The sequence below is a fragment of the Cryptomeria japonica genome, chromosome 8, assembly GCF_030272615.1.
Source record: "Cryptomeria japonica chromosome 8, Sugi_1.0, whole genome shotgun sequence".
Lineage (NCBI taxonomy): Eukaryota > Viridiplantae > Streptophyta > Pinopsida > Cupressales > Cupressaceae > Cryptomeria > Cryptomeria japonica.
Window position 1 is genome coordinate 486,879,196 of NC_081412.1, and position 17,105 is coordinate 486,896,300.

The window sequence follows — 17,105 nt, forward strand, 5'->3', positions numbered from 1 at the left end:
TTATTTTTGGTAATATCTTTTGGTTAAAAAAAATGGGTGCAAGAAAGATTTAATGGCATTACTTATCACATAAGAAAAATTGGTATGAATATGGAATGACTTCTATAGGATTCCTTTCTTACTAAATATTTTCAAGAATGGGAAATTCAGCAAGGAATTTTCTAGAATTAGAAATTAAGAACTATTTTTTTTCAAGAGAGGATCAAAATATTTCATATGTTGGACATTGATGTTGAGTGGATCATCAAGACCATTGTTGATTATGTTGTCAACTTGATGATGTCTACGAAAGCCTTAGATGACAGTTTGGTGAAAAAATTGGAGAACCAAGAGAGGAGAACATGGAGACCTTGCTTGGTTTTGCTATGAGGAAGCAAGTGTTTTTTATTAGGTAAAATAGGACCTCAAAACCCTTTACAACAAAATGTTGCCAACAAAAGATAAATGGACTATGACCAGCAACAAACCAATAGCATCAGCAAAAAACCAGTCACATAGCCAAAACACAAAACAAGACTAAAGCCCTAACCAACCTACTATAATTGTTTCAAAAAATTTGTAGCTTGTATGTCCTTATGAATGATCTATCATGCATATTCATGACCTCTTTTAGAACCTCTTTTATCCTTATGAGGAAACAACTGTTAGTGTCTATTGTAGCATGGTATTTGGAGATAATAGCTTTGAATTAAAGGTAAGATTGATGTTCTAAATGCAATTTTTGAATCAAAATTTAGCAATAAGATCAAGTTATAGAGAAAATTATTAACCTATATCCAATGTACTACATAAATTGAAAGAAAAATAAAACTATTTATCTTAAAATAGTAATTAAAAAAATATTTAAATTAATTATTTATATTCGATAGATAAAATTGTTCAATTGTCAATATAATATAAAAAATAGTTTTTAATAGTTCAATATATTAAAATTAAAACATTGACAGTATTACTAACTTAACATAAATAAACTCTCTCATAATTTAAATCTGATAAATTATAAATTTAACTTTGATTCGAATAAATTTAAATTTTGAGGATTCTCTTGTGCTGGTAGTAGCTTGATTTGATGCTTGTTTAACAATTCGTAGCCTTTGGCGATTATATTGTAACTCCTTTCTCGTGGACTAATATGTAGCATATTAAAAAAAAAAAAAAAAAAAGGATTAAAAACTCAATATGACGATTTGCTCTTGAAAAGATATCGAGGTCGAATAGCATGAGTTGTTTTGCTCGGTCACCACTAACCTTTGGAGTCCGTATACGTCGGACTGTGATGTGCCTCTCTTTCTCTATTTCTTTATCCACCTTTTGGACATACTATCGTGGCAGATGTCAAAATTTCTACCAAACAAAAATGTTTATAAATAATTCCCAAAATAGCAGTGTGAACGGGGAGATGATGCGGCATAAAATAGACTGGTTACTAGATGAAGGTGTGAACGGAATCGAGAGGAATAGAGTGTGGCAAGCAATGATACCTGTCCAGATAGAATCGTTGGGGTGGGTCTATATATAGAGAGAGGCTATAACATTAGTTCCATAAGCACAATACACTGAGCGATCGAGTAGTGTAATAGATAGGATTAAGATGGATGTCAAGATGTTGAAGGAAGAGGAAATGAATATGTGTCGGGAGGTAATGCAAACCTACGAAAAGATCAGCAAGTTAGACAGTCTGAAGCCATCGAGGAGTGTGAATGCTCTGCTCACTCGACTGGTGGGTCTCTGCACGCTGCCCTGCTCGGAGGAAATGGATGTCCGGAAGTTGGGCAAAGACGTGGAAGAGAAGCGAAGGCATCTGATAGAGCTGTGTGGGGAGGCGGAAGGGCATATGGAGCACCACTATGCAGGTGTATTGCTGGAACATCACTCGCCCCTCTCGCCTTCCACCCTGCCAATCTTCCCGTACTATAACAACTACAAGAAATTGGCGGCGCTGGAGTACGCAATGGTGTGCGAGGGCACATCGTCGTCATGGGTGAAGAGAGTGGCGTTTGTGGGGTCGGGGCCGTTGCCTCTGACCAGCATCGTGCTGGCCATGCATCACCTCAAAAGCGCTGCCTTTGACAACTACGATATAGACGCAGACGCCAACGCCGTGGCTTCCAAGCTAGTACGCTCCCACAACGAATATGATTCGTCGCTGGCGCAGAGAATGAGTTTTATCACGTGTGATATTCTCCGCGTGGGCGGGGAGCGGCTGGGGCGCTACGATGTTGTGTTTGTGGCGGCGCTGGTGGGGCTGCGGAGAGAGGAAAAGATGAAGGTTTTGAAGCACATCGGGAAGCATGTCAAGTCTGGCGCTCTTGTTGTCATTCGAAGTGCCCGTGGAGGGCGAGCTTTCTTGTATCCCGTAGTGGATGAGGAAGACGTTGTTACGCACTCTGGTTTGCGGCTGCTCTCCGTTGTCCATCCCACCAACGAGGTCATCAATTCCATTCTGCTGGCCCAGAAGCCCTAAGGATCCCCCATCTCGCCTCCCTTCCTCTGTTTCTTCGTCTTTGTCATCTGCTTTTTTTCATGTGTGAAATAGTTTGCAATAAATCTTCTTTCGAAGAACGCCTTGTACTCTAATTTTGTTCCTTGATAATCTAAAATATATTGACTATTAGTATAAAGCTTCGTCTCATTAAGATATTAGCTTCGTGACTTCAGTTGGTTGCATTCAAATATTCTAAATAGTTTTCACTTTGTCACAGATTTCAGAGCATATGTTTCATTCACAGGTTAAAAAGGTTCACTGTCACGCTTTCAGGCTGTTCATGGAACAGTCTTTGTAATGCACCCAAAAGAATTTGTTAAGAGAACAATCTTTGCAATGTATCTAAAGGTTTAACCAAGTTTTGTGATAACCTAGTAACATATCATAATGTAAAGAAAAGAAAAGCATCTTATAATAGGTCACATGTATTTTTATTTTTTTTTAATAAAAATTTGATTATTGTACATTGAAAAATAGGATATCAACAATATTAAATAATAGAATTATCTAAAATGATTCAAATTTATTTCTCAATATATATTGACGGTCTACATGAAATCTTATATTCATTCTAGAGAGAATTAAGTGGATTTTGAAAAAAACTGTTGAAATTTATGTCATATTGTATTGAGAAATTGATAGAAAAATTAGCCTCTTTAAACAATTATAATTTGAATATAGAGTGGTAAAGAAAATAAATGTACTTTTACATAAATTCAATGATCAATGGTTAATTGATGTTCATAAAATTTTAATTTAATCTACTATTATTAAGAAATTATTTGCCTTAGTTTGATGTCTAGAGTTTAATCTGTCACAAAATATCATACAAATTGATCCTATAAATTTGTTCAAAACTACCAAAAAATAATTTGATGTGTGGAATTGATTTACTTACTTTTGTCTAATAGATATTTAAATTTGTTAAGATGGTTTCTAGAGACACCATTGAGGAGCTTCAAAATTCAATTAGGTGAATGAGTTTTCCTAGGTCAAACAATTCGGCAAGATTAATTAATAAAAATGATCAAAGCCAATATTTGATTACATTCAAGTGGACTATCTGACGAAATAGACTTGATTCTTTTTTATGCTCTTTAGAATTGGAATGTACTCTGATGGCTTTATTTTTCTTTGCATTCACTTATTTATAAATTCAAATGTTGTGTTAACAATATGTCACATGAACCATGTGCACAATGAATGTATTTAAATGGTTTGGATTTTGAAGTTACTTTTTTGTTATCTTTAAGATTGGTCTAGGTCAATCCTACATTCCATAGTAGTGATTTAAAAAGATAAAATAATTATTACAAGGTAGGGACAAAATATATGAGAATGAGCACAAAGGGGGTGAAAGAGGGAGGAATAGGGCTAGGGATAGGGCCATTAAAAATCCTATCATATGTGAAAATCACTTGCTGATACATTAATTTAATAGAAAACATTTCTATCAAGGTGGCCATATAGTTAAATGGGAATTAATGTAAGTTTACCAATATATCTTGCTTCCACTTTCGTAGAAAATATCAAGGTACAAATATGAAGACATTTCACTTAATTTGGAAGTAAGAGGGGTAGAATAAAAAATGGATTTTATAAAGCAAAACCCCATACATAAAAAATAAATTAAAGACAGAATTAAAATTTGGAAACGTGTCACAACAAGAAAGAGAAAAGTACAAATTATTGGTCACATATATGAAGATCCATAACAATAAAGGTCATCGTGACTAACTCTTGAAGGTTACAAGTCTTTTCACCAAGCTTTTTTTAACATAAATCAATGTTTTAGGTCTAGCAGTAGTGTTTACAATATACGAAAAGTTTTGTAATATCACACATGTAATTTGGGTAATTTTTTAATTCATATAACCAAGATATATACCACTTAAATATCCCCAAAATAAAATAAGGCATGAAAGAGTAAATTATTATAATTTAAAATCTAAATTAATGTCGAGAAGATAATTAAGTGTTATTTTAAAAGGATGTGATAGTGCAGTATAAAGAGGAATTAAAATGCTAAACAAAGATACAAAAAATAGAAGATAAGAATGTGAATTATATATGTGTAAGAATAAGGAAGTGTGGAAGGATGTGTGTGTGTATGTATTAGAATAAGGAACATAATAATGGGAGAGTATAGCATTAGAGATGAAATATAAGGTAAGTGCACAAAGATGGTGGTCAAAAAGGGGGTATAAGTGGACAATTTTTTTCTAAATTCAAGTGAACCTGAATTTGGAGACAAAATTTGAAAGTTATCCACTCAAGATATGAAGATAATCAAAGAACAAATATTGTAGTACTGTGAATCTAGTTTCCAAACTACTAAACTTTTTTAAAATTGGATAAGATTAAGGGGGTCGAATCCTTCGCACACGAAAAACAGACCCTGATTTTTTCTAAAAAACATAGCATAGTGTCTGACGTGCCAATCAAAAAAGTCATTGTTAGATTTAGTATTTTGACAAATCCTTTGGCAGAAAGATAGTTAAGAGTGAGCACTAGAAGATGTGTACTTTTTTGTAATTTTTTGTTGGGTATTGTTTTTTTAATGATTTTTCCTTCATACGCAAAGAATAACTTGCACTAAAAAAATTGAAAATACAAATTTATTTTTCTTAAATTGTAAAGAATCAAGTGCACTACAATAATACATAAAAATTTTAAAATTTGGATAAGTAGATCAAAACTTATTAAAAAAATGGTACACATATGTCTATGAGAACTATGGAGACACTAGTAAAAGAAATTCAATAATAATATGTTATTGTTGTTCAAATTTAAAAAAGTTATATGGTTAGAAAGCTCATAAGATGGGTGAAAATATGGTGGAAATTTTAGAAATACCCACTTGATGAAGTGTAAACCTGGTGATGACAAAGTCGAGAAACCAAGTTGATAAAATAAAACACGTCAAAAAGGAGGGAAATGGGGGGAAATCAAACTTCCAATCCGTAGCTTTGTCATCCAGGCCTATTTCCAAGCCTAAACAATCAAAAGCGCGTACGGGGTACCTATGGTATAAAAAGCGTGTATGGGGGTACCTATTGTGTAAGAAGCGCATACGCTCTATCTTTACTATAAACAGCACATACGTGCTACTTTTGTTTAAAATTTGGGAGTGTGTATAATATGATATTGTATATATAATATGTGTATATGTGTATTGTCTCCCTCTCTCCCCCTCTCAAGCGCGTACAGGGTGCCTCTCTCTCTTTCTCTCTCTCCCCTTCTCCCTCCTCCATACCCCATCTCTCTCTCTCTCTCTCTCTCTCTCTCTCTCTCTCTCTCTCTCTCTCTCTCTCTCTCTCTCTCTCTATCTATCTATCTATCTATCTATCTACCTCTCTCTCCCTCTCTCCCCTTCTCCCTTATTTTGTCTCTCTCCCTCTCCCCCTATCTCTTCCTCTCCCTCTCTCTCTCTCCCTCTCCCTCTACCTCTCTCTCCCTCTCTCCCCTTCTCTCTTCCTCCATACCTCATCCCTCTCTCTCCCTCTCCCTCTACCTCTCTCTCCCTCTCTCCCCTTCTCTCTTCCTCCATACCTCATCCCTCTCTCTCTCTCTCTCTCTCTCTCTCTCTCTCTCTCTCTCTCTCTCTCTCTCTCTCTCTCTCTCTCTCTCTCTCTCTCTCTCGCTCTCTCTCGCTCTCCCCCTCTCTCTCTCTCGCTCTCCCCCTCTCTCTCTCTCCCTCTCTCCCTCTCCCCTATCTCTTCCTCTCTCTTCCCCTCTCTCCCTCCCTCTACCTCTCTCCCCTTCTCCCTTCCTCCATGCTCTCTCTCTCTCTCTCTCTCTCTCTCTCTCTCTCTCTCTCTCTCTCTCTCTCTCTCTCTCTCTCTCTCTCTCTCTCTCCCTCCCTTTTCCTTCACATTTTCTTTACTACAAATAACACATACGAGGTACTAAGCCTATTAGTTCGTTGCCTTGTCATAACATTTTTAAGGCATAGGAGCGCATACATGCTAATTATGATTTCTAAGTGCGTACAGGGTGAAAAAAATATATCGTTGGGCTTGCCAACATTTTAGGGACTAACAGTGTGCACGCGGTTATTAATATACCATGTACAGGGTACTTAGACATAGTTTTATTTGCCCAAGACCCTCAATGGTCTCAAAAGAAGTTTTTGAGGTCGTTGAAGGCCCCACTGCAACTGTGTCTGCACTTCTATCACTATTTTATACATAGACGTAAGTGATTTTTTTTTTTTTTGCATGATTTCAAATGATTGAATTCTTGTTTTTATTAGTTTTGTCAATATTATTGTGATTGTTTAATAGTTTTGATTCAAAAAAATAATGATAAGATGCATATTTATGGTTATTTGTTTGTTTATGAACTTTTGTTTACATATATATGTAATATGATTCTATTTAGGAAAACTGATATCAGCAATGGGAAAGAACAAGTGAGGAACAATGGAGCAACAAGAGGCTAAAAAGGAAAGACAAAGGCAGCGTATGAATAAATTATGTGACATAAGAACAATGGTAGAAGAAGGTATATGTCATCCTCAACATCTCAATTCGATTTACCAAACGAACATAATGCACCTAATGCAATTGAAGAAGAGACATTTGATTTACCGTATGATCCTAATGCTAGTGTAGCTCCCAAATATGTTGACCATCAATTTTGAAAGGATCATTAAAACCTTTGTTGATTATGTTGTCGAGATGTCTACACAAGCCTTAGTGGAATATTATAGAGAAGAAATTGGAGAACCAACAAAAGAATAATATTGAGACTTTGCTTGGTTTTGACATGAGGGAGTAGGTCTTAATGCCTACTATAACTTGGTATTTGGAAGTAATTAGGTTTGAATTAAAAGTAAGATAGATGTCCTAGATGAAATTTTTTAATCAAAATTTAGGAACAAGGTCAAGTTATAGAGAAAACAATAAGCTTGTGTTTGATGTACTATATAAATCGAAAGAAGAATAAAACTTTTTATCTTAAAGCAATAAATAAGAAAATATCTAAATCAATTGTTTACATTTGATAAATAAAACTGTTTATTTATCAACATTAATCATTATGATAATTAAAAATCTTATTTTCAATAATTCAATTAATTAAAATTTAAAAAACATTGAAAGTATTATTAACTTAACATAATGAACTTTCCTATTATTAGATCTGATAAGTTGTAATTTTAACTTTAATTCAAATAAATTTAAATTGGATTGTATGTTAATGTGCATATGTATAAAGTAAAAGTTTTGGGTTATTTAAATATTGGCATCATGGCTTCGGTTGCATTCAAATATACTGAACAGCTTTCTCATTCTCACAGATCTTAGAGAATATGTTTAATTCATAGGAACAAAAGGTTGACTGTCACTCTTTGAGGGAAATTAATTTTACTTATCAATGTTGACCAGACTGTTCATAAAACAATCTTAATTATGCACCCTTTTAAGAATTTTATAGGAGAATAATCTTTGCAATGTACCTAACGTTTAAACCAAGTTTTATGAAAACCTAGTAACATATCATAATGGAAGGAAAAGAACATATTAAAATAGGTGGCTACCCAATATATATCTGCGATTATAATTTATTTTTCTTTCAAAATTGATAGCGTACATGCTAATTATGAGTTCAATATATACCATTATCTTTCTTAGAAAAATCATTGGGTAAGCAATATGGACCTTCAAAATAGAGTCTTATATGGTGGGACTATGTTTGTAAGTCTAAATAAAATATTTGTAATTGTATTAGGCCTTTTAAGTTCAATAGTCAATTATTGATTGCTAAACTTTATTATAGACTTGGTCTATGTAGTAGGATCGACCATAAGCTTAAAATTTTAAGATAAAAGTATCTAAGAGGGATTAATTTTTAGTTGGGTTATTAGAATTCAATTAATTTGTAAAACATTTACAATTTGAAATTTCTATTAAGAAGGATGCATGGCTCGTTTAGTAGAGCCTCTTCTAGATTGTAAATTTAGGCCACTTTAATATTTTTTGTCAAATCCCATGATTCACACTTGCTTTCCCCATATGCTACCTTATTTGATTAAAATCATTTTCGATGTTAATTTGTCTAACATGTTGGAATTTAGTAGAGGATTGAAATGATATAATTTCTTGGCACTATCTTCTTATTTGGTAAATCACTCATGTTTTTATTAAGAGGAAACTAATACTCTTGGTTGGTGATATAATATTCAAGGGGTTTATTCAATTTCTCATGTGTATTTAAAGATCTTAGAACATGAAAAATTCAGATACAAAGACTTCATCTTATGGAAAATGATATAGATAGTATTGTAGGCCTAAATGTACCTCTAGCTTATTTACTAGAATTAAAAAAAAATTTAGGACAATATAAGAAATAAATAATTCCAAGGTCCTTTTAAATAGGTTCTCTATAGGGTTAAAGAGGAATTTGTAGCCCATTTTTTATTTCAAATCTCTTTTTGTAAGGGTCTTTGGAGATAGTGATGACACATCTAGAACCATCCTTTCATTCATGCTAATTATTTTTCTAACTTTGTGGCACTTTGGGACATACTCTAAGTTTTGTCTCTTCAATTTTTTTAGGTTATCATTTAAACCTTATTGGGTATGTCTAGTAGAATATTCTCTACTCAATAAAAGAAAATCCAATTGATAAGTGTTCTATTGATGAAGTTTTCACATCTTGGGATATTCATATTTTGAAGAAATTATATTTGGATCATTTGGTTGGTTTTGCTATACTTGCTCAAAGATCAAAACTTCTATCAAGGTTAATAGATGGGGTAGATAGTCCCCTCCATTAAGTTATTTCAAAATCAACGTAAATGGTTATTCTCATAGTAATATGTGTGTTGCAAGGGTTGGTGAAGTTGGATAAGATAATGTTAATCTAGTTCATTTCTTGTTTTATTTTTTTATGAGGTTTAATACTAATAATTAGATTGAGGCTCAAACCATCCTTGTGGGTTTAAAGAAAGCCTATGAATTAGATTGGAAAAAGATAATAGATAAACAAATTCCATAATTTTGATCTCTCTTAAATGAATGAAGTTTAAGTGAATATTCTTAGAGGATGACATCTTTTATGGAGTAGATCCTTCACCTTTCATAAAACTTTGATTTCAACTCTTATATTCATATTCCTAGAGAATAGAGTTTTGTTGCAAACTAGTTGACCAAATGGGCCTTTGATGTTAATTGATTTTAACATTTCATAGATTTGGAGTCCTTATCTTTTTCCCAATCCTTGTAGTTTCTTCATCTCATTTATGGTGATTTAGTTTGATCACTCTAACCTTTTGTTCACTAAATTTTTTTTAGTTTTATGTATTCCTTTGTTTATTGTCCGAATTGGTAGATTCATAGAAACGTTCTTTTGAGCTTTAGTGATAGCTATATATGTTGTATGTATATATGCATATACATATACATATACATATACATATACATATACATATACATATACATATACACCTCATGAATGAAGACAATGACGTTTGTGGGGTCGGAGCCATTGCCTCTGACAAGCATCGTACTGGCCACACATCACTTCAAAAGCGCCGCCTTTGACAACTACGATATCGACGCAGGCGCCAACGCCGTGGCTTCCAAGCTAGTTCGCTCCCACAATGAGTATGATTTGTCGCTGTCGCAGAGAATGAGTTTTATCACATGTGATATTCTCCGTGTGGGCGGGGAGCGGCTGGGGCGCTACGATGTTGTGTTTGTGGCGGCGCTGGTGGGACTGCGCAGAGAGGAAAAGATGAAGGTTTTGAAGCATATCAAGTCTGGCGCTATTGTTGTCATTCGAAGTGCCCGCGGAGGGCGAGATTTCTTGTATCCATCCAGCCAACGAGGTCATCAACTCCATTCTGCTCGCCCAGAAGCCCTGAGGATCACACTCTGGCCTGTGTTCCTCCATTTCTACTTCTTTATCGTTTGCTTGCTTAAATATGCAAAATAGTTTTCAATAAGTTTTATTTCGAAGAACACCTGCAATCTAAGTTTTTATCATGATATATTTTTCAGTCGAACCATAAGGTAGTCAATGTCAGTGCGTTAGAGCTTTAGTTGGCTATCTTGGGATATTTGTGCTTGAGTGATAGCTATTGCTATTTGGAAATATTTTTGTAATTTTTCTAGATTCTTAGTATATATATTTTTATTTTTATTTTCAAAAAAAAAAAAAAATTTAAAATATATTCATAATATTAATGTCTATGTTGGAATTCACCAATGATGAATGTAATTATGGTACAATCATAAAACACATATCCAACTTTTGTCTTAAAAATAAGGGAAGTTTAGCTCCTTAAAATTTAAAAAAAAAATTAAACTATAAGCCTAGCTTAGAATTACTTAAACATGGCAAATCTTTGAGAAGAAGATTATCCATGAGCTTATATGATCATGGAAGTGAAATTATAGCTAGAAGTTTGACTCAAATTAAGTTGAAATATTATATTATATGTTTGAAATTGTCAAATAATTTATAATCACTTCCTATTGTAAGACTAGAAAACAAGTTATTTATATCGAAATGATGCACCTTATAAGGATGTGAGCACGCCCTTAATATTATTACTTTCATATCCAAGATCTCTACTCTATCATTTTTTTATTGCTCTTCTTGATGTGGTTGTAAATGGGCACTAAAACTAAAACCAATATATTCAATGTTATTATCACAACATCCTCCTTTGTCATGATTGTCCACCACCATATCTATATTCAAATATCATATCCAACACCATTGTTGTAGTAACTACCATTTGCACCAATTCTAAAGTAGTCTTAGTTGATGGTAATGTTCCTCCCATCTAGCTCTTTATTGTTCATAGTGTTGATACCATCTACCATTATATACTCATCACTAAAGGTCATGAAGCAAAACCCATGGGATTTCCTAGTTTCCCAATTAGTTAAAATTTATACAAAGAAAAACTTAAAACATAAGAAACCAACAAGAACTCCATCTTGTCAATTTTTAATTCTCTATAGAAGCTTTGTATCCACAATTCTACCTTGGCTAAAAAGTTGAGAAGGTTCATACATGTTCTCTATTCCAACATTGTCATAGACTTTTAGCCTATGATCAAATATGTAGGACACCTCAAATTTAAGGCCACTTAAATACCTAAGGTTTTCTATCCAAAACTTCTAGTGCTTAAGTTGGCTTGGGCACCATGAATATGTTTGTGGCATAGTTGATGAGCGTTGACAAGTCATAGGAAAATTGGTTCCATGCTCACGCATCTCCCTCATATTCTCATTGTACATATGAGGAGAATCATTAAGCCATTTGTTAATTATGTTGAAAGCCTAGAGATGTCTACACAAGCCTTGGTTGGGATTTTGGAGAAGAAAATCCATATTGTATGGTTTAGATTGGAGATCCAAATGAAGGAGATTTTTGAGAACTTACAAGATTTTAGCATGAAAAAGTAGGTTCTAATGTCTACAATAGCACAGTATCCAAAGACACTTAATTCTAATGTCCTCAATGAAATTTTTGATTAAAAATTCAAGAATAAGGTCCAAAGGGTTTTCAAAACTTTTAGAGAAACTATAAGCTTATATCTCATGTGATTGCTTGTTTTGATTAGATAAACATGGGGGAAGGCCCAAACACATTACAGAATTGAAATTAATGCAAATAGAGTGAATCTCACCAAGAGTGAAATTAATCAAAAGCAAGAAACAAAGAGTCTTTAGAATAAAACAAAAAAAAACAGGAAGAGACAGCAAGGGACCAACCTATTAATTACTATTACTAAGGGGATTCAATCCCTTCGCTACTTGCCATTCTTTTTGCATCATATCTAGTTGCTCCTAAAATAAATAAAAAACACTTAGGACCCAAATGCTCTGCAGCTACATTGACCTAGATGGGGAATTAAGGGGTTTGATCATATATTAATATTTTTTATTATCTTGATATGGGACGCTACTTTGATCCATAGACATTTCTTTTCCCTTTCTATTATTTTCCTTCTTCTCCTTTCGATGTTCCAGCTTCTGTTGCAAAACTTGTATGGTGAGGGTCGCGCTCTTTGTTGAGTCCCTATAGTAGTCAATCAACTCCTTGATGTTTCTCATTAGGAACTCTTTCTTATATTTTATTTTAGCCACTTCTATTTCTGGTTGGGATTTTTTAGCCTCTTGCTTGATATTTTTTAATTTTCTTTGCAATAACCATCCAGTTCTCAAAAAATTTAGCCATTTCTTTGGTTTTCTCCCAAGTCCTATTATCAGTTTCTTCATTCAACCATTCCTAGGCTTTCTAAAACACCAATTTTTCTAAAATTTGTATTTTACATTTAGCCTGGTGGATTTGTGCCATTTGCCACTTAGAAAGCTTCATATGGGTGTTGAAGCCACAACAAATTTGTTCAATTTTTTTTTGCAACTTAAAGAAAAGAATGCATTGTATCTAGGTAGCTTTAGATATTAGCACCTCTCTAGGTTTCGTTGAGTCCCCTGGATAGGGGAAAGAGGAGAGGTTTGATAGGGAATATTTTGGTTAGGGTTATTAGACTGCTTAGAGGAACTAGAGTTGTAACTAGAAGACTCCTCACAATTCTCTGTACATGACATATAAGAGTCATCTGGGGATCATCATTGCAACCTGGTGGTTTAGAGAAACTCACCACTTTACCTTTATATTTTTCTTTAGAACCCTCGATAGTGAGATCAACCATTAAGGTCGAGGTCAAAGTGGAAGCCCTATGGGGGGATTCAAATTTGATGTAGGGGCCTAAATAGTAGCCAAGCCAATGGTGCCTGGGGTGGTAAGCTTAGGGATAGAATATTGAAATGTAATTGCTTGTTGATTAAATATATTTTTTATTATTATATAATTGATATAACAATTAAACTAATTATATTAGAATAGTTAAACTAATTATTTGTATTTGATAGATAAAATTGTTTAGTTATCAACATTAATCATGTTTTTTATTAAGGATAAAATAGGTTTTGAGGGGGCCCGAAAACCCATATAACAGGTTTTGAAGGGGCCCGAAACCCTCAGATTTTACAAGGATTCGGAACCCCAATACTACCCTACTAAAGGATACAATCTAGGAAATCAACAGCCCAACCTCAGCCAAATCACTTAAAAGAAACATTACAACACTAGCTGAAAAGAAAAGTAGGCCAAAGCCTTACACAAGAGATGACTAAACAAGAAAGTCCAAGGGTTTTATCAAGGCTCCCTTAACCTTCAATAGAAACCACGGGGTTTTCCAAGCCCCAATATCTTGAACCTTTGCGAACAAAGATCCCAACACCAAAACAACCAGATCCATGAGGATAAGCATTAAGTAACAATATGGAACCAAGGCGTTTTGAAAGGCTCCCCAAACCTTCATGTTCGGTTTTGAAGTGGCTCCCAAAACCAATTAAAATAAGCCAACATGTACTAGAACAATGGGATTTTGAAAGGCTCCCCAAACCTTCAAGTAGGGTTTTGAAGTGGCTCCCAAAACCAACTGGATGAAGCTCTCAAACAAAAACCAACTAAAAGTTAGTACCTTTCGAGCAAAGCTCATCTCCACCTCAAAAGGACAAGGCCCCGCCTCAACAAGGGTAGAAAAGACACAAACCTTCCGTAGATAACACAAAGCTCCATCCCATGAAACAAAGTCCAGCAACCAAAAGACAAGACCATACTGCATAGTTGGACAAATGGGTTTTGAAAAGGCTCCCAAAACCTTAAGCAAAAAAAGAGGAATAGGCTAGTCAAACTCCAAGCAAGCATGCTCCATCGAAAACTCCACCTCAATAAGAGAAAAGGGACATAAACCCAACAACAATGAGAGATGAGCAATCTTACACCCAGCCTCAGAAAATAGGGCATCCACAGCCCCCAAAAGGTTCCATCTAACAACACTCAGCCAAACACTATTCCACTCAGTAGAAAAGTGCACCACCTCCATAAGACAGGCAAAGAAGAGCCGAAAGATGAAACCCAGATCCATGGAAGAGCTCCTCTTGAGAAACATAAGAAGAATGAAACACCCACAACCTTCAAGAGGACACTTGAAAGAGCGAGAAAGAAGGGTCAAGTAGACCCTCAAAACAGAGAACCCCTCTACAACGAGCGAGGCAAAGACCTCCAGAACAAGAAAAAGGAAGGGGAAGATGGGCACATGAAGCAGCTAGTCCACTCCCACCAACAAATCCAGAAGCCAAGGCCCCAATGAAACCACCACCACGCCAAAAAAGACCAAATCTATCGCAGTCGCAACACCAACAACAGAGAGAACCCTAGATCGAGTGTCAAGCACAACCGCCTCACTCTCCCACCAAACCCGCAAGAAAAACCCGCCACCACACCATCCGTCCACACTGCACGTCGAAACAACAACCTCAGAGAAAGAACGATGATCGAATGCATCACCACGGGGCTGAGCAGGGCTGAACTCTTCACCCATGATGAGCAAGAGTAGGTCAGAGCCATGGGGCTTAAAACAAATCCCAACATCGACACCGGCCATAACACCGCCACAGTCACCGCTTTCCCCAGAGGCAAGACGACCAACACAGAAAACCTTGCAGGCAGCCGAGAAAGTAGAAGGGGAGAAAAGGGGCCACACAAGCCAAAGCACCTCTAGTAGTCTCCACACAAAGAAGACTGCCTGTTGCTTCCAATTATTATCGTCTTCGTCTTCGCCCTCACCGCCATCTTCTGCAACCTCCCCTACCTCTCCACGGCCTCCCGAAACCCTAGCGCCGCATGCACTCCTTCTCCCGCCCTTGTTTCTTGTCTCTTCTTCTTAGTCTTGTTTTAGTTATCAACGTCAATCGTGTTGATCAAAGTTTTTTCTTGCTTTTTATTAGTTAGTTTATTGAAATTTGAAAATATTAAAAGAAATATTAATTTAATTTTGACCCAAGCAAGTTCAAGTTAGATTGTATGTTGATGTACATTTGTAAATCTAATCTTTTGAAGGGTTGTTTCTTATTTGTAGCAGTTTGTTTCATTATTTTGATTTAAACATTCTATTCTAAAATTTGACTTGTTTAAATGATTCGTCTAAAATCACATTAACTGAATCCTATTGAAAAAGCTAATATAATTTCAAATGAATTAACTAGAAACCAAAATTTAGAATGTGTTGTTTATATACTTCAAACTCTATTAACTACTTAGCCTAATATTAAAAGAAAACCAGGTCAGTATGACTATTTGCTCTTGAAAATATTTCGAGGTCGAATAGCACGAGTTTTTGTTTTTGATTTGGTCACCACTAACCTTTCGAGTCTGTTTACGTGAGAATGATGTGCTGTTCTTGTCCTCCATGCTGCATGCCGAAGCCCCTGTTTCTCGATTTCTTTATCCACCTTTTGGATGTACTCTCTTGGCAGATGCCAAAATTTGTGTAAACAAACAAGTTTATAAATAATTATTAGTGCCATCAGGAAACAAGAAAACAGTGAAGCCAGACTTGTCAAGCGCGAGCCCACCTTAGCTTTGAAATTCCTAAAATAGCAGTGTGAACGGGGAGATGATGCCGCATAAAATAACCTGGCTACTAAATGAAGGTGTGAATGGAATCGAGAGGAATGCGGACTCACAACTAATAATACCTGTCCAGATAGAATGGTTGGGGTGGGGTTATATATATAGACAGACTATAACATTAGTTCCATAAGTACAATACACTGAGCGATCGAGTAGTGTAGTGGATAAGATTAAGATGGCTGTGAAGATGTTGAAGGAAGAGGAAATGAATATGTGTCGAGAGGTAATGCAAATCTACGAAAAAATCAGCAAGTTAGAGAGTCTGAAGCCGTCGAGGACTGTGAATGCTCTGCTCACTCGGCTGGTGGGTCTCTGCACGCTGCCCTGCTCGGCGGAAATGGATGTCCGGAAGTTGGGCAAAGACGTGGAAGAGAAGCGAAGGCATCTGATAGAGCTGTGTGGGGATGCGGAAGGGCATATGGAGCACCACTACGCAGGGGTATTGCTGGAACATCACTCGCCCCTCTCGCCTTCCACGCTGCCAATCTTTCCGTACTATAACAACTACAAGAAATTGGCGGCGCTGGAGTACGCAATGGTGTGCGAGGGCACATCGTCGTCGTGGGTGAAGAGAGTGGCGTTTGTGGGGTCGGGGCCGTTGCCTCTTACCAGCATCGTGCTGGCCATGCATCACCTCAAAAGCGCCGCCTTTGACAACTACGATATCGACGCAGGCGCCAACGCTGTGGCCTCTAAGCTGGTTCGCTCGCACAACGACTATGACCCGTCGCTGTCGCAGAGAATGAGTTTTATCACGTGTGATATTCTGCGCGTGGGCGGGGAGCGGCTGGGGCGCTACGATGTTGTGTTTGTGGCGGCGCTGGTGGGACTGCGTAGAGAGGAAAAGATGAAGGTTTTGAAGCACATCGGGAAGCATATCAAGTCTGGAGCTCTTGTCGTCATTCGAAGCGCTCGCGGAGGGCGAGCTTTCTTGTACCCCGTCGTCGAAGAGGAAGACGTTGTTACACACTCGGGTTTGCGGATGCTCTCTGTTGTGCATCCCACCAACGAGGTCATCAACTCCATTCTACTTGCCCAGAAGCCCTAACGATCCCCCATCTCGCCTCTCTTCCTCCATCTCTACTTCTTTATCGTCTGCTTGCTTAAATATGCA

General features: G+C 36.2%; 1 protein-coding gene across 1 annotated transcript; it reads left to right on the plus strand.

The window, feature by feature from the left end:
- Window positions 1-1,571: 1,571 nt before the first annotated feature.
- LOC131077238 (uncharacterized) lies at window positions 1,572-17,047 on the plus strand. The gene is made up of 3 exons (XM_058014691.2): window positions 1,572-2,449; window positions 9,950-10,399; window positions 16,188-17,047. Exons 1-3 carry the CDS (start codon window positions 1,592-1,594, stop codon window positions 17,037-17,039), a joined length of 2,160 nt encoding a protein of 719 aa, XP_057870674.2. The 5' UTR covers window positions 1,572-1,591; the 3' UTR covers window positions 17,040-17,047.
- Window positions 17,048-17,105: the final 58 nt, after the last annotated feature.

Excerpts from the sequence above, each read along its gene's own strand:
- LOC131077238 (XM_058014691.2), top strand. The coding sequence starts at position 1,592 with ATGGATGTCAAGATGTTGAAGGAAGAGGAAATGAATATGTGTCGGGAG. Across the intron at positions 2,450-9,949 it reads TCATCAATTCCATTCTGCTG|ACAATGACGTTTGTGGGGTC; the intron begins GCCCAGAAGCCC and ends TCATGAATGAAG. Across the intron at positions 10,400-16,187 it reads TCCATTTCTACTTCTTTATC|GAAGAGGAAATGAATATGTG; the intron begins GTTTGCTTGCTT and ends AAGATGTTGAAG.